The sequence below is a fragment of the Rhamphochromis longiceps genome, linkage group LG10 (genome assembly GCF_057381845.1).
Source record: "Rhamphochromis longiceps isolate RC_006_pf linkage group LG10, R_longiceps_female_GT1.1, whole genome shotgun sequence".
Taxonomy (NCBI): Eukaryota; Metazoa; Chordata; class Actinopteri; order Cichliformes; family Cichlidae; genus Rhamphochromis; species Rhamphochromis longiceps.
The window spans coordinates 19,925,539-19,953,278 of NC_140566.1; the positions used below are offsets into that span (position 1 = coordinate 19,925,539).

General features: G+C 41.3%; 1 protein-coding gene across 1 annotated transcript in view; it reads left to right on the forward strand.

Annotated features, from left to right (window-relative positions):
- The first annotated feature begins 296 nt into the window (after positions 1-296).
- Positions 297-27,740, forward strand: part of ubl3a (ubiquitin-like 3a) — a 37,163-nt gene continuing 9,719 nt past the window's right edge. The window contains exon 1 of the mRNA XM_085420807.1: positions 297-1,038. Within this exon, the coding sequence (XP_085276933.1) occupies positions 1,012-1,038 (27 nt within the window). The 5' untranslated portion in view covers positions 297-1,011. The remainder of the gene's footprint in view (positions 1,039-27,740) is intronic.

Here is a 27,740-nt window from a genome sequence, read left to right on the forward strand (position 1 = left end):
TTATTAATATTATTACTTACTTTAGTGGGAGGAGACAACCACATAATGTTTGAGAATCATAATTTAAGTGGGAAGTTCTATGATATGAAAAAAAAATGAAATGATAGCTAGATAAATAGATAGATAGACAGATAGAAACCCCAGCATGCTAGACTAATGTCATGATTTGTACATTATTTTTTTCCCCAATTTTTTCAAAGAAAAACTTTCACACAAAAAGCCTTTAAGCGGTTACATTCTTTTATTTTGAAAACCCACACCGGAAGTTCTGAATCGTTGGCTAGCTTTACTCTGACTCGAGGCAGCGGAATGACAGCTGAACGGGTCCTAAAGGTGCAGCAGTGCAGTCTGAAACGCTAACAGCGGTCATACCCGCGTTTTAAAGAGCAGGACCGGCTCATATCACCGTTTCGCCTTTTCACGCCGACCGGCGGACGTGTCCGAGTTTATCGGAGGACGGCAGACGTTAACCTTGCGGATGTTTTTTTGTTCTTTTTCCACCCCGAGAGAACAAGGTCCGCGTCCGGATGTGCCAGCAGTATTGGTTTTTTCGCATGTCGCAGGCACCTCTGTTTTTTCTGAATCGGGATATTGTTGATGTTTGAGGGTCAAAGGAGGCCCTCGGGTCGACAGTTTGCCCCTCTAATCTTAAGTATATTTCCCCAAATCAGTGATTTGTGAGGGAGAGACATTAACGAAATGATTGTGCAATAGAGAGGAAGAGGCATTTTCACACGTCTCGGCTACCTCAGTGTTGTGACTGTGGGAAAAAAAAAAGAAAGACAGACAGAGATAGAAAGAGCGAGTCGCCGGGAATAAAAAATAAAAAATAAATTCCTGCTTTTAAAACACCACAAGGACGCGTTTGTCAGAGCTGCGGGGAGCTTTTTTACAAGTGCGAGAAAAAGGAAGAAAAAAAAGAGAAGGAATATTGGCATCTGCCCTGCGAGGGAGATTGTGAGTGTGTGTATGTGCGTTTGAACACCTCCGAGTACCGGGAGAAGCTTCACGATGACGGGCAGCACCCCAGCGGACATGGTAAGAGAAATGCCTGTCAGCTCCTCCGCTGTTTTAACATTCACACCCATTCATTTCCTCAGGCTTTGGACTTGAAAGCAGACGCGTCTGAGTGTGTCCTGCCCACGACCGCTACTTCTGCTTTTATTAATTCAGCTGTATGTGTGACCCTTTATGGCTGATCAAATTTGGGTCTCCAGAGGTTCTCTGGAAATAAAATGTGGAAGTTTAACTTTTTTCTTTTCTTCATGCTGACTGTTTAAAAGTACATGTTGTAAAAAGTTTTAGGCTGCCATTGACTAAGTGTGAAGCTCCTTTAGCAAGCTCTGGAAGCTTTATACTCCATTTACAATCCATCATCAAGTGTACCTTCATTTTTATGCATCATATTATCTTGCTGTGGTGAGGCAGTTGCATCCAGAGAGAACTTAAAAAGTTAGGAAATGTGAAGAAAGAAGTTGATTGTGGAGGTTAACAGGCAGTTTTGATCATGACACAAAGCTTAACATTACCTGGGTCCAGCTTTTGGAAGAAATCAGAACCTCAGACCTGAATTGAACATATTTAGATTGCAAACTGCTGGACTGATCATTTGCTCCACTTGAGCTCTGGTCGGCACCCTTTCGTAAATCCTGAGGCTAAAGAAAAGTTGAGTTAATTGCACATCAAATCAAATCAAATTCAAATTTTATTTGTCACGTACACAGTCATACACAGTACGATATGTAGTGAAATGCTTGGACAACTGCTCGCGACCTAAAGAAAACAAAAAAAGGAAAGGCTATGAATAAGATAGGAAATAAATATGAAAAATTAAAAAGGGTAAATTTAACTAGGAAGGAATAAAATATAAATTAAGGTTAAAAATGAAATAACTGTACAACACAAATTAGAATGAAGGGTAAATTTAACTGGGAAGAATAAGATAAAATATATAAATTAAAGTTGAAAATAAAATAACTGTACAACAAAATACACAATACACAATATAGAACTATATAAGAATGTATGAAGAAATCTAAATATAAATAAATATATACACAATAACAGCAGCTGTACAAGTATTAACTGGAAATGAAGAATATAGTGACCAGTGTTGTGCAAAAACAATGTCCAGAAAGTCCAGTGTGTGTGTAAGAACCATATGTGTGGGTCAGTACTGTGTGGTGGTGTGATTGAGAGACCGTATCGCCTGCGGGAAGAAGCTCCTCCTCAGTCTCTCTGTGTTGGTCTTCAGGGAGCGGAATCGCTTTCCTGACCTCAACAGAGAGAACAGTCTGTTGTTGGGATGGCTGAGGTCCTTCACCATCTTCCTGGCCTTAGTCCAGCACCGCCTGCTGTAGATTGAGTGCAGGTCAGGGAGCTCGGAGCGGATGGTGCGCTCAGCTGATCGCACAACCCTCTGTAGAGCTCGTCTGTCCTGCATGGTGCTGTTCCCGAACCAGGTTAAGATGTTTCCCGCCAGGATGCTCTCTATGGTGCACGAGTAAAAGTTCCTGAGCACCTTGGAGGGCAGTTGGAAGTCTCTCAAGCGTCTGAGGTGGTAGAGACGCTGACGGGCCTTTTTCACCACGGTGTTGATGTGACAGGACCATGACAGGTCCTGCGTGATGTGAACTCCGAGGTATTTGAAGCTGTCCACTCTCTCCACTGGGCACTCGTTGATGACGGGGGTCTGGTAGTTCCTCTCCTGCTTAGTGCTGAAGTCCACTATCAGCTCCTTTGTCTTACTGACGTTTAGAAGGAGGTTGTTCCTCTGGCACCAGTTCTCCAGATTCCTAATCTCCTTCACGTAGGCCGTCTCGTTGTTATGCATTACTCAAGAAAGTTACAAGAGTTTAGAAATTCATCTTCACGCTGCAGAGGGAGCCGTGGAAGACAATGGCATCCTGGAAAACGTTAGATGAAGTTTAAAAAGATCAGTACATTTTAAAACACACACAAACGCATGAAAAAGAAGGCAGTGCATGCACAAACATTTGTAAAACATGAGCAGAAACTGCAATAACCAGCAGCACGATCCTGTGGGAACACATACTTTTAATTATGTTGCTGTGATTTATCGTATTGCGATTACTCTGCATTTCCCAGTTTGATGATACTTCCCGCTCAGATCTGTTCCTCATGCCTTTATCAGATTGGAGCCATCGCAGAAAGCCTGAAAGCACCCTGGAGTTTATAAAATCAGCGTCATACAGCGACATGTCACACCTACTGATGTAGACCTTAAAACAAAGGCAGTAAAAAGTGGTCATCAGCAGGCAACTCTTTCAGTCACTATGACATCTTAACTTGTTTTACACTAGCTTACTGGCTGTCATGTGTATTATGAGCTCTCCTCATAAGGATTTACGTCAGCTTCCTGTCTCCCCACTGTCAAAAATTAAAAGCATCACAAAGTGCATTTAGCTGGGTTTGGGTCTTTGACGTAATGCTTCCCTTCCCGTGGGCATGACAGTTTTATGGCTGTTATCTTTGCTGCCAGCGTGTGGTGGCACTAAGAATACTTACAGGTCTATGTATAGAAAGGATAAACCGTGTAATATGGCCCCTCCGGGAGATCAGCTATCCCAGCTGTGGCCCTGCTCCGGCCTGTCCAAGTTCAGCTGATCCCCTTAGCTGCAGGTCCATAATGTTGTCGGGATATTTGGATAATGCTCTGAGGAAGTAAATGAGACGTCCACTGTGTATATGTGTGTTAGAGCATCTCAAAGTGTAGCTAATGGCGAGATATTCTCACAGATTACAGACATAATTATGAGCCGGATCTTTCATCTTTTGACCTGTGAAGTACTGGAAGCTGAATACTAAAATATTATGTCACCTTGGCTGTGGGTGTGGATATTATTATTTTAATTTTTTTATGGTAGCACAAGAGCATCGTTCAGCCAGTGAACTTTGGTTTTGAGCCACAAGCCTCCTGCTAAATTGTCTTCAAGCAACTCAGTGAATCCCTGCCAGCTGGTTTATGGCTCTGCCTGATTTGTTCTCTGAGAATTTCCCCCGTTGGGGAAGTATCACATTATTATTACATCATTTATCGGCAGTGCCGGCCATAAAGTTCATTTCTTAAGAGGTAGAGTAATAATATTCTTTTCACTTCTCCAAAGTAGTAATCCTTTCCCCCTTTTTTAAATCATTTTTTTTTATGCCTGCTCCAGGCTTACGCTATTAAAATGCCTGAAGAAGAAACATAAAGGTCAGATTCGCCACATGAGTAAGACACTTCAGGTTTTCTAATCTTCCCTTTTGTGGTGTGGCTCAGTCGATACATCAAACTGGCCCCTTGGGTTCCCCACGGAAATTTGGGGGGAAAATCTCAGCTCTCAGCACTTAGCTGATCCTGTGTGGCTGAAATCAGCAGCAGATGCACATTCTCCCCAAGCCCCCCACCTCAATGTTCACTCAGCCTGAGGAAGAAGCAAGTGTATACACACAGCCTCATAAAGGCTGTATAGAGTGGGAGTGAGAGTAGGAGGAGAGGAGATTGCTGGTGCCAAACACTGAGGGTGAATGAATCTGACAGAAAGAATAGGAGAAGCAATAGTCATGCCTCTCGAGAATGGAGGATGGGATTTTTTTCCCATCTTCGAATGGGAGAAGAAGAAGAAGAAGAGGAGGAGGAGCAGGAGGAGGGGAGGATGGGTAGATAGAAAGACTGCGAAGCATGGGAAGAGGGGCAAATTGCCTCTCTCCGGGCAGATCTTAGAAGTGCTGACAGGGTTGAAATAGTCCCCATGGCAACAGTGAGACGCTTGAATCTGAGTCTGGGTGTGTGTCTGCGTGAAAGTATGTAGAAGGATAGGTCTTTGTGCACTGCAGGTATGTGTTGTGGCAACAAGACGAGACGAGAGACGGAGAGAGTAGCGGGAAGAGGAGAAGATAGCAGCGCCCTTTTTCAGATAAGCCCAGCTGAATGAATACACCACAGATGAGAGTGAAAGGCCCACAGAGCAGAGTGAATTTCAGACATCGCTGCTTTCGATATGTCCCAGCTTAACAGGCAAGACGGGGAGCTTCAGCTTACATAGACTTGTAACAGACCATGAAACAGCAGCATTTGTATGCTAATGCTTGTTTTAAACCATTAACAACAGCAAGTTTTGGTTTAACCTGTTTGCAGACCTCTTAATCATATCGACACATCTCAGATTTTTGTCAGTGATACAGAGGAGTTTTGGTGACTGGGTCAGTAAAGGGTGCTTCCACAAGTCAGCGAATTAGCCATTTAGCTAGCTGCTATTTTAAAGCAAAAATGCAGCTTTTTGAAATCATCCACTTGGTCCTTAAGAACTTGCGGACATTTTCCAGCTATTTTATCAAATAAGCAGTCATTTAGGAATTAGCTGTTTGATCGACACAGTTTTGTATCAACTGCTCCTGCAAATTTTAAATGAATTTAACTGTTTGGTCCTTCTTCCCGGTTGGACGAGGTTACTACTACAGGAACACATGCGATCCTGCTATGAGATGATATGAAGAAATAAAGACTGTGATCACACATACTCACTCACACACAACGAGTGTAGTATTCAGACACCCCGTCATTTGTGGACTGGCGAGAACATGTTAATTTGTGTTGGAGGAGGTGATCGCAGCTCTGACTCAAAACAAACCATGTGGTACAGTACAGTTCTAACTCTCGGGAGTTGGACTGAGGTGGCAGTAGGCTAAGCAGCATTTTCCGGTTCCTCCTGAGTCTTCCCCTGGGCTTCCTCCCAGCTGGGCGTTCCCAGAAAGCATTCTGAGGAAGCCGCCCACCCGGGAGGCATTCTTATTAAATGCCAAACCACCCAAACTGGCTCGTTTTGGCGTGGAGGACCTAGCTTCATTACAACTTAATCATTGAAACAAACAAACAAAAAAAACAACAACATCAGTGTGAGCTCCTAGTCAATAATTACTGTTATTAAGTCAATGAAGTCTTCTGTCTTTTGCCTGGAAATGCTGCTGATGTGGTTTGATGGAGACATTGAAGTTGGTACAGCAGTGTGTGGATGTCATTGAGCAAATCTCAACTTAAAACAGACTTTTTTTTCCACTTATTGTTAATTTTTTTCTTTGTTCTGTCTATTGACTTATGATGACTTGATTAATTGATTCATGGCTAAATCCTTATTGTCGATCCAGTTGTTTTGATTGCGCCACTGTGACTATATTTAAAGCAAAAGAAATGCTGTATATCAGATTTGTTTAGTGGTATTAGGACTGGATAAATCTACTCTGTGTGTGGTTTCGAAAACAGCGCAGTGACTTGTTTGGGTACACACACACACACACGCACGCACACACACAAAAGAAGTCAAAGGTCAGGGTCAGAGGCCACTGTGTGTTGGTGGCAGATGAGGAATGAAAGAAACAATGGGTGGGGAATCCTTGCTGCAGAAAACAACACTACCGGTTCTGATGTTCTGATTCCAGCTAGAGCTTAGCTCAGGACGTATGCCACAGTGACAGATCCGCAGGCGTTGTCAGCTTCAGGCTGGAGATGCTAACAAGGCTTTGATTGACACTTTCAGAGGGAGCGAGAACATGACTGAAGCCTGACAGCGCCAGTTGGAGAAAGCATGTCGTTGGATATGTGTGTGCTACCAATGCCATGTACTGCCGGTCTTGAGTCACAGATCAGGATTACGTCATCTTGCCCCCGTGCAGCAGTTGACATATTGACTCTGGCATCGTCACATGCAGGCCTCGCAGAGCCATGGAAAGTTCTAATGGTAGTTCTGAAGGTGCAGGAGCTGTGTGCCTGATTCCTATTAATTTCAAGCCAGTCAGGAGATTCGAATAGATACAGCAGCTAAAATATATATATAAATATTTTAACAAACATAAATGAACCAAATACATTTAGCCGATATTTTGATTGATGGGATTGGAAAAGAAAAAGAGTTGTCAAGTTTTTTATGATCTGTTTGTGGACTGTGTGGCTGTATTTATAGTTAATTTGTGAGGGGATGCTTTGTCGCTGCAAAATGGACTGTATTGCTCTTCAAAGCTGTATTTACAGTTAATGATATTAGAAAAGCTCTTGTCAATGTATATCCCCAGCAGTCCTCTGTATAGAGGTAATTTTATTGCATTGATGCATGTCAACAACACCAACAGGAAGTCCAACTGAGAAGCTGTCATCTATCGATTGGTTATGTAACTGTTTTTTGCTTACGTTTGTCTGCATGTTCTTCATTGTGGCCTGTGTCTGGGCATGTGCATCCTGTGAATGTGCTGCAAATATGTAGTGCTACGTACTTGTTAGTTCTCCCTGATCTCTTTCTCCCAGCTTGTCTGTTTCCTTTGACGTGTTGTTCTATTAAGCAGTGTTGTCCTTGTTAATGTAAAAAATAGGAATTTTTAGAACCTCATGAACATAACCTTTTAAGAAGCTGCAAGTTTTCTTCTATACATGTATGGTATCGTGCTTGGAGAGTTAGTGTAGTGCTGTAAGTGAACACCGTGTTTACATTCAGCTCAACCATAGACTGTACGTAAATGATGCACTGATGGACTTGCATGCAGTATGCAGTATAAAAGATGGATGTAGCATCGATAACATGATCACTGACTTCTAACTCTGCATTTTGAAATCTAACCTTTAGTGCTTTGGGGGACGCCTTGTTCTTTTTTGTTTTTTTTTTGGGGGGGGGGTTGACGCCGGACGTTGTCTTATGGGTGGAGTGATAAAGGTGACAAGCTTTGGTTAGCAAGCTGCATTGATAAACTGTAACTGTCCAGTGCAGATATGCACATATCAGCTAATTAGTGGTAAGGGACAGACTAATAAATACTGAATATCAGTCACCAAAATTAAAGCACAAACGTATAGGCTGGTCTGTAGTAGAAAACAAGGAAGAAAATTAGACGGATAATACTTTAAAAATGCTCCAACAGCACACACACAGAGTGAACAGGTCCAGTTTAGTTACTGGAAGGATGTGGATGAAGCCTAGCAGACACTAATCCGGTGCCATTATTGGGATACCTGTCAAAACAATTTAGCCATGCCCTGAATTTATCCAGGGAGTTGACTTGTCCATAGACTGTCCATAAAGGTTCAAACTGTTTTTGGACCAGGCCATAACCATGCTTTCTAATGCTGTTAAGTTATTCATTTTGGGGATTGGGTGTCTTTTGGAGCCAGCCTCAAGTGACACCTAGAGGACCTGCAGTTGTTGGACATTGCCCACCCATCCTTTTCCATGCCATCCTTTATAAACTGTTATTCTCCCTGTGGGAAAATAATTGACAAACTGAACATAAAAAAGGACTGGCCTTTGGAAAGAATGCAGACTTTTCTGACCTGGAAGCTGGGGGCCATCTTTTATATACAGTTGATGATTAACCTGCTTTTTTTGTTTCTTTTTTCTTGGCTGCTCCAAACCAAAGTAAAACATTATGGTTGAAGAATGAGTAACATATGGAGCAGCTGTGGAGGAATAAAAAAACTCCACTTATAAAAAAGCAATCTCATTGATATTTAAGTTCCCCAAAGCAAAAACAGTAAACATCAATAATGATAATCAATTTGTTTTCTGCAGAATTTAGGTTTCCCTTCAGCCTCTGTGCTGTTACAGGTGCTTTTAAACATTAACTCCACAATCAAATACTGTGGAGTATAAATAAAGTGTTACTTCCTCGTTTGGATCCTTATAATAAAGTTAAAGTTTTTTTTTCCTATTTTTGAATTTCAGGATTGTCACAGATTTTATTAAAAGAGGGAATAGTTGTTTAAGTCACCCCAAGGAATTACAAGGAAAAAGACAGATTGTGCTTGTGTTGGGATAAGCACGTATTACGTTAGAAAACCCTCCCCTTTTCAGCAGTTGGTGTTGGCAGGTATGGCTTTGCACAGGCTGAGGAATGCGTTGAACTGCTTCATCATTTTGGGGGCGAGTGGGGGCTGGTAATTCAAGATGAAACTGGTCTACTCGTCTGATTCTGATCCTCTTAATAGTCTTAATAGTAGACAGGCAGCTGTTGCATGCAGTTACTAACTAACACTGAAACTAAAACAGAACATTTTTAAATGACAAAAGCTAAAGTGAATTTAAACGGCTATAACTACACTCAGTTGAAAATACAAAACTGTTTAAAATTCAGGTTGTAGTTGTAAATGTTTGTGTCCTTGGAGCAATAATAGTGATGTGACAACTGTGATTTCTTGGCATTGAGCTCTTCCAAAACAGAAATGTTCTTAGTAGTAGATGCTGGACACAAAACACCTCAGGACAAAAGTAACCCGAGGACACTCTTAGGCTTTTGTGCCAAATGGTTCAGTCCAAGCATGACTTAAATAAGGGGGTATGAATGTAAGTCGTACACAAGCGCTCGCACACTCAACAAATGAATCCCCGTGCGCTTGCAGCTGCTTTTAATGTCGATGTGCATGTTTATTTTTTGACAAATGTGAGCATGTGCATATTTGCATGAAGGAAGCAGCGAACGCACAACCTCTTCTTGCTGTTAAATGTGACGTATTTGCTGTTGGTGTTGCCGGTGGAGTAACACCCACACCAGCTCACCTTTGCTCCAGATCCCAGGACAAACTGGACTGGCTTCAAAAAGCCGCTGTTTGCATGTAATGATGCTGTTCCTGTGCTGCTGGCACTGTATCATTTAACGCCTTATGTCACTGGCTAGCCATACAAAAAGACACTGTGAGTCTATAATCACGCAAATGTCACCAATACATTCAATTATGTTTCCTGTAAATTGTAAATCTCCCAACTTGACGTAGCTAAAGGCCCATCCCATGATGGCGCAAATATATCTCTGGCAGAAAAACACCCAAATGCACAATCCCAACACTGTTCTTCATCTGTTTTAAATCGCCATAAACCCAGAAATATAATCAAAGACAGGACCACAATGTATTTTAAGTTAACGTCTAAGAAAACAGCAGCTTAACTGTAAAAGAGAGATAAGGAGAAGCTGAGCTGCCACCTAATACTAAAGGAATTAAATTCATGCTTCAGCCGGCTGAATTAAGAAGATGAAAAGAGGAAGAGAAACACGAGTTGAGAAAGGGCCACAGAGTTAGACGTGAAAAGGAAGATGAGCAGTCTAACAAAAGCTCATTATAATGTCCTTTACATAGAAAGTCTTGTTTTCCAAAAGGAGACCGAGTGAAAACCTTTTGTTCATTTATATCGTTTTCTCAACCACCCGAGGCACTTGTGCAAAGGGGGTATGATAGCGTCATTAAATATGCTGCTCATTGTCATTTTTTTCCCCAACCGGCAATGTGAACTAATGTGAATCATTAATGCAAACTGGACGCTTTTGTATTTTTCCATCCCCCCCCCCCCCGCTGATGAAAATTCTGCACAAACATGTTCATTCTAAATGAGTAATGCATTTATTTCAGGTTTACACCAGGCATTAACTACATTTGCAGACTTTTGGGTCCTCTTATAATGTCATGCTTTATATTTAATGTCATTCAAACGACATTACACGATGAGGACTTTACTTAAAACTGTGACACTGTTGTTTTTTCGGTGTATAATTTAAGTAAATCTAAAAAAAGGCTTACAAATGCAGAAAAATACCTTGTGTTTCTTTAGAAGTATTATGTCGAGTATAAAAAAGGAGCGTGTGTGCTGGTTGTGTGTAGGAGAAAAGGGGGATGGGGTGGGGGTGTTTAACTAGCTCAATAAAAGCGGTCTTTCAGCTACGCTGGAAACAATTTCCAGCTGAGGGGACATTTATATTAAAGCTTCGCTGTGCCAGGACAGGCTCTATGTATATGTGTGTGTCTGCGCTGTTCATGTTATGGAACAACACAATGACTGGATCAGAGACTGCCATGCTCTGCCACTTTATCAGTAATAACAGGTTACTAATAAACTCGTTAATCTGCTGTTTATCTTACCCTATACTCGCATGCATGTTATCGTATGGTAATTCTATGGAGAACATTGTATTGATCTTCCTTCTATTTGAGCCAGCGAAGGTCTCAATCTGTGCACTTGTCGTGTCGTTGTGCTGCCCTGATTGATGCTGCAAATTTCATTGCACTGGCTCGGCTTTGTGTGATGACAATAAATTGAATTGAATAGAACCGGGCATGAATCAAATAGCCCTCTTTCTCATACATTTCTGGACAGGCTGCCGTTTCTACATCAGTGCTTAAATCTGTCCTGATATTCAGACACCCTGTGCCAGAGCACTCAGACAGACAGCACGTACCGAGAGAATTAGAGGGTCAGCGTTGAAACTCTTTGGGCCCCAAACAGGGGAGGTGTGAGCCATGGAGCAGTCATCCAAAGGTTAAGCCTCATTGACTGGATGTTCCAAAAGGATCCGCTGACCTCAGGTCATCAAACACATGTCTTTGAAACTAGACTTGTACTCCGTTGTGGTTGTCAGTCATAGATTTTCCTCTCTGTGTTTTCAAAATGTAAAAAGTCTGACACAGCTTCTTGTTCTTTTTTTTTAAATCAACCCAGCCTAGTGTCATTCAGAAGCAGCTTGGGGAGGGCAGTTTAGCCACATCATGATTATGAGGATGAAGATGATTTTATGTGGTATGACCAAGATCCAAGATATGAGTCACGATTCACCCAACAGATTTAGGTCTCATGATTAGCTGTGAGTTTAGATGTGGACTTCAGCATCATCATCTTTTACTGCAGCTGTAGTGGCTGTTTGGCAGTCACCTAGTTCACGGTGTCGTAGAGGTGCTGGTTAGAGTGGTCCTCCAGGTTGTAGGGTATCCCCTGTAGAGCAGACCCATCCCATCACCAGCTTCTGAAAAACACCGAGATCTGGCACAACAGTGACATGGTCAGTCTGCTGGTAGGTAGAGAACAGGGTTAGATAGTTACATATAGCACAGTTAATGATAAGGTAATGGCTTTCTCTGAAAAGGAGATGATATCATGTTTATTGTCTGCAATCATCAGATGATGAGCACCATGCCATGCTTTGACTTGTCTTAATTGTATCATAGCTAGAAGAGGCAACAGCTGATAATTGTTTCTGTAAGCGTTTCTGCTGCTGTGATTGTTTGATAATTGATTCATTTATTAAACAGTCACTTTGTTATGTTATTTGAAAATCCTAAGCTCAGAAGAGTTTCAGAACATGATATTTGTGTGATTATAAACACAGGAAAGAAAAAATTGAGCGGCTGTAGCTAGAAGAAAATATTTGGCCAGAATCAAATCCAACTTTATTTCCGTTTTGCCACTTTGAGAACGGTCACACCAGCATTCCGGCTTTTTTTTTTTTTGCCTCAGCCGCTGAAAATCCCCTCCGTGCAACTTCAGTTTGCTGTGTGAGTCCTCGCACCGAGCCTACTAAGAAACTCCTGTGTGTTTGTGTACGGGATGTGTTCTTAATACTGAAGTAATGTCAAGCTTATGCCGAACAGGATGTAACAGAAAATTGGCAGGGTGTGTTTTTGGCTCGTTTTGGGTTGTAATGATGTCAAATTAAAGAGTAACATAATCAGAGTCTTTCTCCTGTCTTTCTGGTTTTAATATATTCACATAGACACAGGTGGTGGAAATGGGCAATGAGGAATCAAGAGGCAGAGGTCATAGAGTTAAAAAGGGAGAGTGCGTGTGTGTTTGTGTGCATGCATGCTGGTTGATATGGGGAATAGAGAGAGGGTATGTTTGGCCTTCATGGTGTCTTGCACAAATTTGTCATTGCATGTTAGATGCTATGGAGCGCTCGATGAAGATCTCTAATGATCCTGGCAGGGCTTTTGTGTGTGCACACTTGTGTGTCTGTGTGTGTTCTTATCTAAACTAGCTAGCAGCAATGAAGCATTAGACCTTGAACTGACGTGACTGAAGGCTTTTGAACTGTTTTTCTCAGTTTCTGGTAATAAGGAACAACCGTTTATGTCGGGGGGAAATGGCAGAACTTTGACTTACATAGAAGACATCAGATATCAACCATGATTTAGGCTAATTACACATCTCTGTGAAGTGGCTCCCGTGTGCCAGATATACAGTTACAGAACCAGTCAGTGGGCCCTAAATTAGTGTTTGAGGCTAGTGGCATTTGGAAGCTCAGATGCTTGTGTGTGTCTGTATATATAAAGCTGGCACATTTCAGCTAAGTTTAGCTGGCTTTCATTTAGCACAGATTCCTCAGTCAGCTGATGTTGGTACAGTGGAGTTTAAAGCTCAGACGAACCATTAAGGCTGAGAGGCACAGTAATCCTGTTTAATTTTTAATCTAAAGGTCACAACATTGTATAAAAAGCACCCTTGTTTGTGAAAGCGTGCTGTGCTTCGTTCTGAAATGGTTAACCAAACTTCTGCATCTTCAGCCACTTCTGTCATCTCAGGTGGTTATGTGTGACGCAGATTCCTTTATTGTGACACGTGTGTGCCATCATCTCAATTCTGCTTACATTACAGAAGCAGCACAACATCCCTTAACCTCACTCGGGCGTCTGTATCGTATTGGAACAATATGAAACCTCATGAATCCCCTCCCCCCTCTGTCGCTATCCTGTGCCTTCCTGTTGTTGCTTGTGTAACTGCTTGCCTCCACTGTCTCCCCACAGAGGCTTCCTTTTTCCTGTTGTGTACAAACGAGCATAATCGGAGGCTAAAAGCCTTAACCAGAACAATGAAAAAATAAATAAACAATGATGAAAACTGCCGGTGCATGTCTTATATTCTGCAGACACAAAGACGTGCTAAATTTATGTTTGTTTTGATCAGATAACTAATACATTTTTTATTATCACTTAATTGAAGTTGTAGGAGATTTCTGTTGAGGTTTTTGGAAGTTTGGAACGTTTAGGCTATTGTGTGGGTGATGCAAGTAAATGCATCATGTTAATGGGCGGGAAGGGGGGGGACTTTTAGTCTTTATTATGACAGGGCATTTGAGAGTGGCGAGGAAAGCTGGGAGACAGAGCCGGGGAAGAGACGCCTCTGCAATAGCCTTATGGCCTCTGGGCCCCCCTTCTCAACCCGGTGAGCTATTGTAACATCCGATGCAGTGTTATTTAACACAACAACACCACGGCCCTTCTCAAGAAATGAAACAAGACATAAATGTAGATATTTCCCCAAACAGCAAATGAGCATCATGGAGATAACATTCATCGCAGAGCCATTGATTTGTTGTAAGGCCATTTCATTAGATTGCATTATGTTATACAGGATTGTATGGTATGGTGAAATCTCTAATGTGCCTAATCTTGCACTCCTCTGTCTGTTGTCTCGCTTTATGAGGCTTAGTGCTAGTTGCATTGTTAATATTGTGATTGCCTAATAGTCTGTTTTTAATTGCAAACAGCCGGATGACCTCAAGTTAAATTTTGCTTTAGGCTCATTTTAATAATTCTTTGGTTTCTTACTGCATAATCTTGTGTCAGAATTTAATAACTTTCTTTAATTCTCATTCTCAAATAGGCTCAGATAATGTACTGTGTGTGTGTGTGTGTGTGTGTGTGTGTGTGTGTGTGTGTGTGTGTGTGTGTGTGTGTGTCATAGCCCTGGTTTCTGTCCAGTACCATCTGGTGAATTCCTGCACAGAGGGCATTTTAGCTTGCCAGCTATGTCTCTGTGTGTGCCTCCCTCTCTTCCCCTCCAACACACAGACCCACACACATACACAGACATACACACAGACACATCCACACAGACACACAGTTTCTCCTCTACACACACTCGGCATCACGTGAGTCGTGACTACAGGGCAGTGCTTGTTTCTGAAGGAGAAAAGAAAATGCAGTGTCGTGGATATAACTGCTGTCTCTGGGCCGTTTCTACTCTCGACTCTGTTGTCCCCCCCTCACATGTTATATCAGTTGGTCTTTAACACTCCCGCTAAGCCTTTACTTCATAAACATGCACTTTTAATTTCAAGACAAGACTGATTTGCATTAATCTGCTGCCTGCAAATACCGCCAAAAAGATTTTTGCAAGGAGGAATGCCAATAAATCTGTTGATGGCCATTTCCTTTTATTTTGTTCACTTAATCCTCCAAATTTTCACACTCTAGAAGCGACACGCCTGCATGTGTAGAAAATTAGAGTGAAAGAAAGGAAAAAATCCAAACAGAATCCAGTGCTGATTCAAAACAAGACAACCATGTATACACACACATTATAGTATACATGTAAAAGATAATGTAAGTCATACATGTCCCTAGAGTCTGTTGTTCCAGGCAGTTTCAACACCTGTAGCTTTCAGTTACACTGAATGCAAAAAAAAAAAAAGGAAACACACACACACAAATGTTGGTTTTGTTCTTTAAGCACACCTTGAGAGTTGTTGACTGATAACAAAACCCTGAAAAACCTTAGTGGGAGCCAAAACAAGGAGACAACACCCAGTGTTTTCCGTGCTGTTTTTCGTGCTATGGTGTCAGTGTTTCCTAATGTACTTGCATTGTGACCATTTACTCATTACCTACACCAGTTTAGGTTACAGTAGAGCACAAAAGGCAAATAGTAACCCACACACAGCTCATATCTGAGACTGCTCTTAAAGTTTTAGCTTCAACCTTTTATTTTTTGACTGCGATGTAAACAAGAGTCGTTAGCTTAGTCGTCAGTTACCGTCAGTTACGACGTGACATAGCTGCACTGACAAACAAACAAATAAGGGTCTAGGTGGGCTGCGCTGTAGTTGAATGTGACTGTGTAGTTGTGATATTGCGTCATCACTTCTGCAGCAATGTGTTGCTTGTCTTGAATTCTGTGCATTTCAATGTGAACTGAGTGTGATGCTATAACACTGCAACCTGCTGTGGAATAAAAAAAGACAGAAATCTCAATTTCCAATAAAATTTACAGTTAATAGAGGCTAGATAAGTTAGTTTCTTGCTCACTAAGCCATTTATTATATTATTATTATTACTGCTGTTTTGTTTTTTGTAATTCTGTACCTTAAAATCTTTATACTTCTGTTCATGGTGTTTATTACAAACACTAACCTTGAAATTTTTTTTTCTGTCAGCATTAATTGGTGAACAAGTTGATAGTTTTTGTTGTTGTTGTTGCTTTTTTTTTTTGAGCCTCTTCAGCAACGGTTTCCAAGAAAAAGACAATAAGGCAGTACACTGTAACTTTTAGAGGAATTCACTTGACATTCAGAGGATAGGAAACTGTGCGTATACCTGTTAAGAGGGTTAAGGTTGTGGTTTCTTTGGGTAAGATAAGACTGAAGTTAGAGGTGGTTAGTTGTTCCAAAAGCCCACATTTCAAGAAAGAAATAAGTTGTGCAAATTGAATGCAGTTCATGTAGGAGAGAAAAAAGATGCATGTTTTTATAGATATAGATTTCCTAGAAATGCAATCCTTTATACAAGGAGAGTAACAGAGACAGTATTTAAAAAAACCCAATAAGAGCAAGATTTATGAAGAGAGGTTTCTGAGGTTTCGTGATGAAGCATGCATTGCACCTACCGTATAGCCTTTTTCCGGAGGAAAGTTATAAATAGCTCTCAGTTTCTTTTTGCTTTCATGCAGAAGCACTTCAGAAATAGGTGATGTGTATTAACCCAACACGCGGGAGCGAGTCGTACACGTGGGCAAACAAATGTCTTGGTGAACTCTTTATCAGTTCCGGACGCATCATTTTCAACTTCTTTCTCAGCCACGCAAAGCATAATTTCATCACAGCTTTGCGCAACCAGTGATATATATTTTTTTATCACTTTATCAAACATTGTACCTTGTAATCTCTTTTTTTTCTGTCACACTTTGCCTCAAATTTACCCACAAAGTGAGAAATGGATAGTCGAGAGGTTCACAGGTGGATCAGAGAAGAATCGATTGAAGCGTACAAGAGTAATTTGACATCTCTGCCCACATTTTTAAAACCGGAGCGTCGCCAGCTCCCACAGCAGTCATTTTGAATGCGCACACAAATGTTTGTATGTTCATGTGTGTGCATATGCTTTAGTGGTGGATACATGAAAGTCCTTTTTATCTCATTGTTCACCATCATGCTTCCTCTTCTTACTGCCTCTATTTCACCTTTGTTGATCCTGCTTTGGGCCTCTCTGTCTTTGCTGTGACACTGTCTCATTTCCTCAGTACTATAAGTGTCAGGGGTTCCTATGTATGCTGTGGCTTCTGACTTGTCATTGTCATCACTGCATCGGACCTGCATATTGGTAATGTTGTGGGATACAGGACTCTGCAAACCTCTTTTTCTCTCTTGTAGCTTTAAAATTTCTTCCAGTTGACAACTTGTTTGTGTTTTTTGTCTTTTTTTCCTACATTTCTTTCTAAAAGTATTTAGTGGAGTTTTGTTTTCCCTGTTGAGATGATGACAGTGGAGCCTCCCCTGGATGAAGGGTGAGGATAGGGCTGTTACAGAGCCCTAAACTGTTACAGATGCTCACAGACACTGGGAAGTGACACTGAAAATACTGTTCGGATATTTCTGTGAAACAGTCATCGTTTTTCTCTCATTAATGTTTCTGCGTACCGCCCTTCACAGTCTCCTCCGTTCTTCTGTTTATTAAATGCGTAAAATTTTTCCACGCAATTTTTTAACCCCGAGGTGTGTTGCGCACTTTTAATTAAAACACTTTTATTATTGTTTTTAAAAAAATCAACATGGTGTATTTCATTGTGGAAAGAGCATGAAGTGACCTTTGACCTGCATATAACAGCCATCCTGTACCCTCAGCCTCACTACAGTAGAAACCATGTTGTCTTTATAATCAGTTGATACAGCTGGTTATGAAGCTGTTTTCTTTGAATCTTTTTACCAAAAGTAAACTATAAACAGGGAAATTTTGAACCCTGGCTGATAAATCAGGTGCATGGTCCTGTCTGTCAGCTCTTACACCATCACCATAACATTTTCTGACTCTTATATCATTGTTGGATAAAGATCTCTTTGACCTCTCTGCTTCACATTCAGCATACAGTAGCCTGTTAGAGTGTGGGCTATCTGCAGGTAACTCACTGCCTTTCGGTTATAGCGTTGTGCACATTTGTCATGCTAATTCATTTGTTCCTGGTGTGTTGAACAGCCATTTTTAAAGTGTGAAGTCCTTAACAGTCACACGGGACGCAGGAGAAAGCCGCAAGAAGTAAACCTTTGTGTGACAGCTCCGAACACACAGAGAAAGCATAGAAGGAATGTGTGAACAAAGGCACCTACCTGGTGCTTATAAGAGAGAGAGGAATGTAGCTGGTGCCTATAAGAGAGAGAGGAATGTAGCCGTGTGTGTGTGTGTGTGTGTGTGTGTGTGTGTGTGTGTGTGTGTGTGTGTGTGTGTGTGTGTGTCGAGCAAAGCAGGTTTTCAGAGAAGGCTGGGAGGAGTATGATGACAGCATGAAAAGAAGGCCCTGCCTGTTTCTGGAGAGAAGAGAAGCAGCTGATGGATTAAAGGCTGTCAGGTACAGCACAGGAAACGGCTGATCTTGCTTGTGACAGGAAGGAGAGGGACAGAGAAAAAAAAGAAAGAGGAGCAGAGCAGATTCTGGCTATGATGAGGACGTCGTCATGTCAAAGGATGGGTCTTTTTGAATGACACTACAAAGGGACAAGGGCTTGGAGAGAGATGCGAGGCATGATGGGGCAACTGTGTAATCAGACATGTGACTGGTAGTAGTGGGAGCTGCCGAAAAAGCGAGTTTTCATCTCTCTTGGATTGGATTACCCTTGGATTCAAAACCTGGAGGTGTAGTGAAGCTCCATAGATGCAAATCCAAACCACAAGGTCAGCGCTAAAGTCAGGGAAGAAAGGCCTTCAGTGTTATACAATGATCATGGAATAACCTTTATGAATTTTTAGCCTTTGCAGATGATCTCTAAGCAGAGGGTGTCTTTACTTTGCCCAATCAAACTGCTGTAGAAAGTTTGAGGATGCTGCGAAGGAAAGAAAGCACACTATTACAATGCTATTAGTACTGTAATGCAGCCATTAGCTGCCTATACTACAGGAAGTTAGGAAGCAGCCTAAGAAAGGGCATCTGATAAAGGTCTGTGGTGCTTTTAAAATCGCTCTTACAGTAGATACTCTATTTAATGATTAATGTCCCCTAATAGAGTCCAACAGGAAATAGGGCGGTGTTTTATGGTCACTGAACAAGCTTCTGCCTATATTGAGGCAGGGAGATGTATGATTTTCTAAACACTTAATTATCAGCTTGTTATCATGTTCATTTATGTTAAGATTTGAGAACATATATGATGCTTTTTAAAAATGGCATAGCTGTTCATGGCTCCGGATGTCCTAAAATGCTTTCCTTAAGGGAATTCTTCACATTTAGTGCATGTATGTGTTTGGATTCATAAAGTAACTCTTTAGACTTTGACTGTTAAAGGTCAAGGTCTCTGTGAGACCTCACTTCAATCTCATTCTTTTTAACACAATGTATTTCAGGTATTTCTGTGCATCTGGCACACAGTTTGAGTCAAGGATGAAGAGATTTGATTGTGTTGTTCAGAGGTGAAGGATGATGAAATTTCTTGTCCATATGTTTGGATTCTATATGTTAATTATGGAAAGATGAGGGCAGCACTGGAAGGTCCTGGGTTTGAATCCAGTCAAATGGGTTTTTTCTGTGGGGAGTTTCCATGTTCTCCAGGTGTCTGTGTGGGCACACTCCCACAGTCCAAAACATGCACAGGGTTAAGTTACCTGGTAATTTTAAATTGTCCATAAGTGAAGCGAGTGAGTATGAATGGTTGTCTGTCTCCCTCTGCTAGTCCTGTGATAAGCTGGTCTTGTCACTGGGTACAGCCCTTCCCACATTGTCTTGAGGAAAACAAAATGGGTGGGATTATGACAAGATAGCTCCCTTTTCATACCCAAGACACCATAATTTTCAGTGGAAACACCTCTTTTATTACATTCAACAACGTAACTCGGAAACTGAGTTTATTTTTGAAACAAGCAAGGTTGGATACTGATTGGTCCACAATAATCTTTGGGGTACACCTTGAAGTTATGGTGAAAGTACAGATCAGGATTGGGGGTCACATGAGAAACCAGGGCTGTTGTGGAACCGTTCTTTTTTATTTTCCCACATTAAATTTTTCAAAAACACAGAAGACACAAAGCAAAACAAGAACAAGTCAAATGATTTTTTAAATATATTTTTAATATATTTTGCATCTATATCAGAAATCAGAAGAGTGGCTGACGGGACTTTACAGCACAGCTGCACAGCTAACAAAATCTACGACCCATAGTTCCTCTACTGAGATGAGGAACAGCTACATTAAACTGTCAAATGTAACACAGAGGTAAACTGCATCTTGACTGGTCTGTGGAGACATATAACAGGGGAGGGGAAATGCTAGTTGCTGTTTGAAAAACTGTGAGGATAAGAGTCTCTGAAAGGATAAATAACAGAGGATAAATCACAAGTCCCCTGTTCATCAAAAGATGAATTTATTTCACAGCAGCAGTGCTAAACATGTGTTCTTGCAAAATGTAGCTAAAGGAGCAATCGGGACACAAAAGGAAAAAATAACCAAAATTATTCTATTCTAACTAATAACAGCAAAATAAAACTCAGCACCGTCAGGGTCATTAAATAAATAAACACCTGTTTATTTATAAATAAAAATAAACACCTGTTGCCCTGTTGTTTCCTTCCTGTGGTTGTGCTACAGTGGGAAAAAATAAAAATAAAGCGAGGTCTGAAAATTCCATTTAAAACAGGAAATGCAAGCAAGGCTGAACACTGTCAAGGTTTCTTTCTCTGTTCTTACTGCATTCAGTATTCAAGACCACAAATATGCAAATTACCTAAACAAATGTGAGAAAAGAAACAGAGCAAGCTTCAAGAACCATAAAGCATGAGCTTCGAGTACACTAAAAGGGCGAAAGGTTTAGGACACTGATCTTAAACTGTGAATTCAGGTAGGTAGCACCTGTCCATGCAGCGTGCCTTTGCAAACATTTGTGAAAGAATGGGTCGTTCTAAAGCGCTCCCTGGTACTGTGATACTGTAACAGGATGCAGCTGCTGCAGCATGTTAGTTTGTGAAATTTCTTCTGTCCTAGATATTCAGATATTCGATCAGCTGTAAGTGGTGTTATTGCAAAGAGGAAGCCACAACAACTCGGCTTCAAAGTGGCAGACCACATAAAGTTACAAGGTCGCTGAGCATCTGTAAAAGTCACTGATGCGCTCCTGACTAACTGCAGAGCCCCAAACCTCCTCTGGCATTAACATCAGGACAGAAATTGCGCACCAGGAGCGCCTATTGGTATGGATATGGGCCGAGCAGCTCCTGTAGGTGTAATGTCCATATACTTTTGTCAATACAACGTGAGAAAAGAAACAGAGCAAGCTTCAAGAACCATAGAGAACCAACTCTCCTATGTATTAAATAGGTACAAACTTGACTGCGTTTTGTAGCTCGCGTGCATCCTGGTCAGTATTTTTGTCGTTCGAACACAGAAGAGGAGCACCACAAAACTAAGTGCATGTGCCACATTTAACTTCCAGCTTCGAGTCTGCAAGGACTTCAGTCAGATGGTGTTTTTATTATTTTGTACACTGATTACATGATCACAGAGAGGAGCTCACATATATCCAGAAAAACAGAACAAAATAGCACAGATGACTAACAAGGCCCCTGTTTACCACAAGTGTTGACATAGCAGCCATCATAGCATGGCTGTAGGCTAGGGCTGAACGATATATCGCATTTGCGATAATATCGCGACATGATCAAGTGCAATTTTCTAACCGCAAAGGCTGCGATTATACTCTGGACATGTCCAAATTCATGGGCTGCATCCTCCTGAGGCCGCATTTGTAGACCGATTACGTCACAGTGACGCGCCGAAGGCTGTCCAAATTACTACCATATCCCAGAATTCATAGCGCGGCCCAGCCAAACTCCAGTTTCCAGCAATGGCGGCCGCTACTAAGTTTTAAAATTACTCATACTAATCTTTCTGGGTCACAAAATAAACTTTTAACATATTTTCAGGCGAGAAAGTAGTTGTGTAAACATCAAATATCTGCTCGGTTTATCAAGATATCCCATATTTGCAAAAGTGCTTCGACGTTTTCAGAGGCGTCTGCTACCCACCAGCTCGACAGCTAGCCGGGAGCTCGAGGGTTACTGATGCGGCCGAGAACGGCACAACTCCCGGCACATCATTTTCAGATCACCGCGGAGTTTCGCTGCTCGGGTTAAACGTAATATATAAGTCACTTAGACAACCTAAAAATGTTATTGTTGGGCTTTTTTCAGTGTTTTGTTTGTTCGTGAGTAAATCGGTTTGGCTGAGATTAAAGTTATTAGATTAGATAAAATAAAACTTTATTAATCCCCCGGGTGGGTTCCTCCTTGGTTTTCACACAGCTGACTAAACGTCAAACAGAAAACTTATTAAACAGAAGTATGAGACAGTCGAGAATTTACGCCAGTGTCTGGTTATATTTTAGATAGCAAGAAGCAGACGGCCGAGTTTATTAAACTCCACCGAGACAGCGGTGACGCTAATCAGAACTAGACCGTCCAATTTCACGCCTTTAAACTTTAAAGGCGTGTTTGTGTGTGTGTTTATACAATTGCTATTATGTTTGCACTTTATGTGTAATGTTACTGACTGCAGAGATCAGTAAGATGTGTGTATTTTTTATTTATTAGTTTTATTTATTTAATATTATTTTTTAATTGAATGACTGTCTAGTAGTTCACAGATGTCGAAAAACTGAGTGTGGTAAAGCCACTGATTTTGTTTATGTATATTTCTGCAATCTGCACATTGTACTGACTTTCATTTTAATGTTTACACCAGGGTTCCTTGTCAGCACTTTATGCTCAGATGTTTGTAAGCTAAAAATAAACTATTGTGTATGTTCAAATATACTGTTGTGATTGAAGAAGTTAAATAAAAATGTCAGTCATCAATTCATGCATCACCTCATGTCATCATAACAGAGGTCTGTCTTCCAGGAAAGAACAGTTTAAAATTAATGTAATATAGTATTGGCCATACTATATGATGTATTGCTTGTCTTTGTTTAATAATACAGAAGACAAAGACCTTAAAAAATAATCGCATATCGCATCGCAATCGCAATATTGGGGCAAAAAATCGCAATTAGATTATTTTCCATAATCGTTCAGCCCTACTGTAGGCACAATCAGCAGTGTTGGAATAAATTTTGACCAGCCAGACTGCTTTGCTGGAGCTTTCTTGTTGCAAGAGCAAAGACGACAATTTCTCTTAACATTAAAAGTTTGGAGGAAGATTAGGTTTCCTCTCAGTCTGGCAACTGCTTGAAAGATTCTCCCTCGGCCCCTTTCTGCCAGTTTGTTTGCATCTTGTTGGCATGATGTAAACATGTAACGATAATGACTTCTTCTTGGCTTAATTTATTTTCAAAGTGTATATTCTTGTCAAATTATCTTTCTTTAACCTTAGCACCACTGTCTTTCGTCTGACCTCTCTCTGTTTCATGGAAACAATACCTATCTAGTGTTTGTTGGAAAGCCATGTCAAAACAAAGCATGACACACCAGCAATTGTAGATATGTGGTCTATAAAGATAGCAAAGTTAATAATAAACATTTCAACTGGGTAAAGGTCCTTCTGCTCTCTTTTCCTACAGTGAACATGCTGATATCCAAATTTATCATCTGCACAGTCATGTCTGTATGAATGTGCATGAGTGTTGCACTGTTTCTTAAAAATATTTCTTAAAAATTATGTTAATCCATATTTCTTCTCTGTCCCTGAGCCTAATTATTTCACCTTTTCACTTAAACACATCATCATTGCTTTGCCAGGGAAACATTTTGTTAAAATGCAGTCAGTTAGTCTATTAAATATCCAGTCACGATTACGCCACAGTTTTTATTGTTTTTATCGCATCACTAGCAAAGAAGTTCATTGACACTGGTTAATGCAAAACACAAAAGACGCCCACATCTCCTGTTGTTTCACATATTGTTTTTATTTTTAATAAAGCCACATTTGTTTATCGCAATTTATCCACCTCCCTTAGTGGGGAGAAGTCATTGCATGTCACCCATTCATTAAAAGATAAAGAAGTAAAGTTGGCCTGGCTATTGGTGCACCTAACAAGCTGGTTCACCAATCTGTTGCCTGGCACACCCTTTGATGAGAGATGAGATAGCCTTTATTTGTCAGTTGCAGGTCTTTTGCCCACAACCGAGGGCAGGATCCTTGAAATTCAGCATAATTTCAAGGATCCTGCTTGAAACTGCTAAACTTCAGTTTGCAACGTTTCAGGTCTGAAAACAAAGATTAGAGGTAGCACATTTTAGGGAGGAAAGAAAGATAAGCTTGCAAAAGCTAACGTTTAATGTGATTAGAGCATTACCCCCCCCCCCCCGAACGCTGCTAGACGCACACATGCCCACAGAGACTCAAAGATTACAAATCTTTGCTTTTTTGTATCACACATTTATAAGTCAGCCACTGTTACGTAACGACTGCGTTTGTGTGTATGTGTGAACGTAACAGAGGGAACTCGTGCAAGCGATAAAATACCTCTGTGTAGAATATTGAATTATGTCAAACTCAAAATGAGGCTCTCTGACAAATCGAAAGAGTTTGCTTTCCCATGCGCTCGCTTACAGTTTGCACATGCGCGCAGATGAAGCTCGCGGCTTTTAATACACGCATTTAACCAGCACTTCCAATATGCACAGTGATTTTCTAAAAGCGCTATCCCTTTTCAGCGTGTTTTTAATTAAAGAAAATAAAGGCTCCTGCGCATAATTTATACGATAATGGAGACTAACATTGTGGTTCTTTTTTGTGTCTTTGGAAAATTACTGAGAGCTTGCAACGCTGTTTCTTTTTCACACGTCTTTAAGTCATTTTAAAAAATGCAACAAATGTGTTACAGGTTACCAGAACATGGCCTATTCTGTAGCATTTAATATTTACAGCCAGAGAGCAGTGACAGAAAGAAAAGTGACCTCTCCGCAATTGTCTGTGAAATCACTGACGTAGAATTCATTAGTATTTAAAGTGCTGTGCAGCTACATTTCTCAGGTTTACAGCCGAATTTTCTCCAGATTTAACGGGCAAGTCAAAGCGAGCTGGCTGCTGGATCCAGCTGCCTCGCTTTAAACAGACCACAGCCGGGTTAATCACCCATGTCCTCTCTTAAATTCATTCATGCAGTTATGAATCCGCTCTGACAGCAGCAGCTAACCTTATTGCGCAGACTACATATAAAGCTGCTCTAATATATTCCCACAGGATGGCTTCCCACTCTGTAATTTGTTGACTGCTGCAGAGGGTCTAAAGAGCAGCAATACTCTTTAATGCACTTGTAAACATACACACAGACACATGCGTGCATATGCACACACAACAGTGCCTTGAGAAAGAGTTGAGAGCGGCGCTCAGGGAGGAATAATTATAGATGGCATTGAGTTTCCTGCTCTCCTCCGTGTGCAAACGGTGTTTAGCTAAGAGGGCTTGCTTGCTCACATGTTTACGGCATGGCATTTGTTGGCAGCCGGGTCACATTAGTGTTAGACTTTGTGAATGTCTGGTCTGCAGTGGAGCAGAGAGGCTCGACAGGCAAAAAGCTGTGTCACCAATTTTCCACATAAGTAACCTGTTTCTTTATTGTGTTATTTTCAGAAGCAGCCAGGAATAGGAGCAAGGATGCTTCCGCATTCTGTTACTGGAGCTTGCACACTTTCGCGTCTCCAACGGGAGGGCATGAAAGTGTTTGCAAGCTCTGCAAACACTTGCTAAATGACTTCTTCTTCTTCTCGCAGCTCTACAAGCTCTGCAAGCTAGTGAAATGTTCACAGTGCTAATTTCTGGCATTTCAGAGTGCGTCTGGCAGTGGGTTAGGATGTAGTATTTGTATGCATGAGTAACTAGCAGTCTGCCTGGAGATATGTGTTTGTACTGTGATTACGCATGAATTGTTTTCCTCCCCTTACCTGGAGCAATTGTATTTGTTAGAGAGAATAGACTGTAATTGAATATACTTCCCTGAGCTGGCTGTGCAACCTCATTACCTTGCCCTTTTACGGAAGAGAGAAAGGCGAAGTGAGCCTCTGGGAAAAGGGGGCAGGGAAGGGAAAAATGGCAAGGGAGAGCTGAGATCTCGACTCAGGTGAAATCAGAATTAGAACAGAGAGGGAAAAGGGGAGAAATTCATCTGTAGCAGCATAGCTCAATGTAAGGTCTTACACCACCATGAGCCACCAGAACACAAGGACTGGTACTTTTCATTGATGTCCCTGAAGTGCACACGAGTCTTTTGTAAAGATTTTTTTCTTCTAATTTTATGCTCTGATGTTCCAGGTGGCTTGCACATTGTTCACAAGTCCTGCAGGAATTTCAGTTCTGTGGAAATCTGGCGGCTGCACTGGCCATAGCATGAGATTTTTGCATAATTTTGATACGCAAACCATTTCAAACATTCTCAGTTGGAGTGGAAACATCTGCATCTGTCATGCATTTATTTTTTCTAATAATTTGCATTTTCCAGGAAGTACACTGAGAGAAAGAGACTTGTAAGAATAGAGAAAGCAAAGAAAAAGAGACAGAGAAGAGAGGCAAAGGCAGAAATTCACCCTTGTGCTGACATATATAAGAAGAAAGGCTTAGTTTGCCTTGTTTAACCCAGGCTAGCTCAATTCTTCTTGTTATTCCGGCCTTGTACATTTCTCCACTGTACGCTGTACAGAGCCAGAGATTGATGGAGTCAGTGAAAGAGACAGAGTGAGTGAGGTGATGCAGAGACTGCAGCAAGCATGGGAAGATGGTTTGATGTGACACAGCAATGGAAAATGGGCAGGGGTTGGGGGTGGGAGGTTGAAGTGAAGCTATCCTGTAGGTGTTATCAGGTTAAGCCGCTCACCACTGGCTGTCGCCATGGTGACACCATGGTAACTACCAGGTGTTCTACTAGGAAGGAGCAAAACCTCTCGTATGCAAAGGGGATTCCTTTGAATCTCACTTTGTGCTCATTTCTGCTTCTTTTATGCATTTGCCTGTAACGTTCAGGTGTTTGTGTTTATAACAATCAAACAGATGGAACAGTGTGCATGTTTACCTTCAGGCATCTGCTCAAAAGCTGATGCAAATTCATGCTTTTATGATCTGTGTCATCAAAGTTGTTAAAGGTATATTTTGTGAATCACAGCCGGAAGCAGCAGTGAATTATTTCTAGCGTTTCCCAGTCGTTAAAGGTGTGTTTGTGTGAGTCTGTTTGCCTGGATGCATGTGTTTGTACACAGTGCACCTGCAAATAGATGAAAAAAAACACACACACACAACTGAAGCTTGAAATTATCTTATCTCATTATTAAGTTGATTTAATCTCTTAGAGGCACATTTACCTGTGTTTGTGCTCATTATGTTTATTGTACGTGATGTTTTGTGTATGTCATATATATATACACATGCTTCTGTATGGCTCGTCCATGCTTAAACCTATAAGCTGATTTGGTTACGTACTTAAAGAGATCTCAGTTTCAATCCTTTGGTGTTAGCTCTGTTACATCACTCCACCCGGCTCCGTGTGTGTGTGTGTGTGTGTGTGTGTGTGTGTGTGTGTGTGTGTGTGTGTGTGTGTGTGTGTGTGTGTGTGTGTGTGTGTGTGTGTGTGTGTGTGTGTGTGTGGCACTCAGCAGAGTGGGTTTGGTAGGACACGGGGTGTGGTGTAGAAGGCTAACAGATACTTGGCACATGGAAACACACTGACAACAATGACACACGTGCTCGTGCCATGCGCACACAGGGGCCCAGCCACACAAATACAGTAAGCAAAGGCAAGCACACACCACTGAGTTCTGCTC